Source organism: Pterocles gutturalis, unplaced genomic scaffold, assembly GCF_000699245.1.
Source record: "Pterocles gutturalis isolate BGI_N339 unplaced genomic scaffold, ASM69924v1 scaffold19823, whole genome shotgun sequence".
NCBI classification, from domain to species: Eukaryota; Metazoa; Chordata; class Aves; order Pterocliformes; family Pteroclidae; genus Pterocles; species Pterocles gutturalis.
Genome location: NW_010120920.1, coordinates 14,195 through 17,139, shown reverse-complemented (window position 1 = coordinate 17,139; position 2,945 = coordinate 14,195). Strand labels below are relative to the sequence as shown.

Below are 2,945 nucleotides of genomic sequence, written 5' to 3'. Positions count from 1 at the left end.
AGCAGGTGACGGGCCGGGCGCGTCCTTGCCCGGGCACCCGCGGGCCTGTGGTAGCGGGGCGCTTGGGCTCGGGAAAGGGGGTTTTCGGGGAGCGGAGGTGCCAGAGCATGCTCACGGCTCCTCAGAGCTACCAGTCGTGTCTCCTTGTTGCCGGGAAGCAGCAGCCCGGCCTTTCCCTGGGCATCCTGGGGGCTGTGAGCACAGTTAAACAAAAGGGTGGTCTAAAGCTCGATATCGTCTTAAACAGCTTTAAACATAAGGTGGAGCTTTTGGGAGAGTTGTGCCCAGCCCGGGAAGCCTGTGTTGGAGGGTACAAAATGATGGACAAGCAAGTTACAGTAGCCCATTTCTTCCAAATCTCACTGGAAGTGAAGAGAGTCCGAGTTTAGGCCTTTGCACCAGGAGGAGCGTGAGTAGCTCCCTGTGGCAGTACATAAACACCTTTGACACCCAGTAAATAAGTGTAGGCGCAGTGAAGCTCTGTGGGACTACGCACCGTTACCGGCAGGAACTGCAGAGAGGTGAATAGTTTAAGAAAAGAACAGCAGATGCCTTTTTCATTTAGTATACCTCAGCTCCGTATTTATAATTTATGATGTTTTGGGGCAATAAAATAAAAGCAAGTCAACCAGATGCACAAATATGACAAGTGATTTTTTTCATTTCAGGCCTAAAGTAATGTGTTGTTGCCACCATTCTAAACCCCTACAAAAGCTTTAAACCTTTCCTGTTTTTTTGGTAATTACACTTTCCTTGTGTAGTTTCAGCTAGTGACATGTACCAGTGTTTGAGTTTTTATTTTTTGTTAAATAAGCATTTTACTTTTATGTAAGTTTTTGTCAGAGTTTTGGGAGGATTTAGCCTTCTTGTACAATGAAAATAGTGGAAGTTAGCAGGAATTAGAAAGTATTACTTTCAAGGTTGGAACTATGCAGATATATGTGATAATGCAGAGTATAATACAGCCCTCAGAGCGTGCAAATCCATCTTGTACTCCTATGTTGAGTGTGTCAGTTTTCAGTGTTATGGATTTGCGATTTTGGGACTTTTGTGGGCATGTACAGGGTGAACAAAACCCACAAAAAAAGTTGAATTTTTCGAAAAGTTACTCCCTCAGTTTAAATTGAGCTGAATTGTATTTTGGAGGTTGTGTGGCACAGGGAGAAGGCAGGCATGATTTTTAGCCTCTCTGATGAACAGAAACTTTATCTTCTCACCTATATATGTATTATTATTGCTTTTAATTTATTTGAAGCATTAGGGACAAACCGGTCTTGCTTTACCTCCTTTCACAGCCCAGTGAAGTGCAGTGTATGTTAGGTCTTCATATTTATTATGGGTATCCTTTGGACCTAACGGCTTACTAGACCTGGGATGTGAACTATGTTTAACAACACAGCATGTCCTTTCTTTTAAAAGGGTTATGTAAATGGGGGTGCCTGTGTCCTAACAGATGCTTTCACTTTTCTTTTTTAGTCCTCTGCAAACTGAACAGCATGGCACAAAGCGCCCAGAACCATCTTCTGCTAAAACTTTGATTGATATAGGCACTCGGAGGATCTTCTCATCGGATCATGATATCTTCAGGGAGAGTGTCAGGAAGTTCTTTCAGGAAGAAGTGCAGCCTTTTCATGCAGAGTAAGATACCTCTTAAACATTCTGATTTGCCAAATAATAGGCATTTCTCCTCAAAAATGCCTTTTGGGGTGTTACTCTTAATATGACAGGATAAACAGGCTATTTATATTCATTTACTAACTTTCTATTTCAAAATTACTCAATTAAAACAAACCTGCCTATGAAAATCATATGTGGAAAAAAAAAAATCACACAATCAAAATTCACTGCATTCTTTGAGCTCTAGTGTAGGCCATCTGGTGTCCTTGTCTTAGGCCTATGAGCAGACAAATGCAGTTTGCAGAGTTGCAGCAAAAGGTATTAACTCTGACACTTACATCTTGGGGGTAGAGTTAGGGAGACAATTCAGGTCCCATGCTGTTGTACTGCTGTTATCCAAAAAAGCGTTGCATTGTGTCTACGCTACATTGCAGTAGATCTGGTAAATACAGTTCATGTGGGATGGTAAGCCGGATTATGTGCTACCAAGAAACTTGCACAAAATATCTTTGTTTAAGTTTCTTTGGTTTTTGCTTCTGTGGAAATATCTGTGGTCTTCTGCACAGAGCAGAAGTGTTGTACCTATGTGGAATCAGAGCTGGAGTATGTTTTTTGCCCTTATTTTAGCTATATCCAATCACGTTATAGTTGGAGAAAGAAAAGAAATGAACTCAGAACATGTTTTTGAACAGAAAACATTAAGCAATTTTTACTTTAGTTGAAAAACCTTCCTGTCAAAGCACCGGGGGGTAGTGAAGGGCTTATTCTTAAATCATGCTGCTAGAGGAGTTTCCTGATGCAGCTCACAGTGTGTATCTGCAAACAGTGGAGATGGCACAATTGAGTGGGTGGGGTGTTGTGGCTCTTGGGCAGAAATGAACAGCAGGAGGCAATGGAAACAGTTTACATCAGAGTTGTTTCTATTTTTTTCATCCTCAAACCATGACCTTAAAGTAGAGTGCTTTTCCACTGTACAGTCATATTCTGTCCACAGAAACAGATGTTTTCCGTTTTGTTAGAATGACTTCTAGTGCAGGTTTGTGAACAAGTACTGGCTCTGCTCGAGGTTACGTGAAGATCCTGTTTGCTAGCTTGCTGACACAACAATTTCCTCAAGAGACTGGAACAAGTTGGACTTGTGTTCTTGCATCACTTAGCTGCCTATGACCATTTTGTTCTCACACCTTTCAAGTAAACAAGGAGGCTTCAGGCATAGGCTGACGTGAAGAGACAAATGTGGCATCGGTGAATGCAGTTGTTGATTATTGTGAGGAGCAGAAGCTTTGGTGATGGGTGAAGTAGAGACAGGAATGGCCCTGAAAGTTGGG

At 42.1% G+C, this 2,945-nt stretch overlaps 1 protein-coding gene across 1 annotated transcript in view; it reads left to right on the top strand.

The window, feature by feature from the left end:
* Positions 1-1,476: 1,476 nt before the first annotated feature.
* ACADL (acyl-CoA dehydrogenase, long chain) overlaps positions 1,477-2,945 on the top strand; it is a gene marked incomplete at its 5' end in the record, with an annotated part of 14,918 nt that continues 13,449 nt past the window's right edge. Inside the window, one exon of the mRNA XM_010077068.1 lies at positions 1,477-1,638. Within this exon, the coding sequence (XP_010075370.1) occupies positions 1,477-1,638 (162 nt within the window). The remainder of the gene's footprint in view (positions 1,639-2,945) is intronic.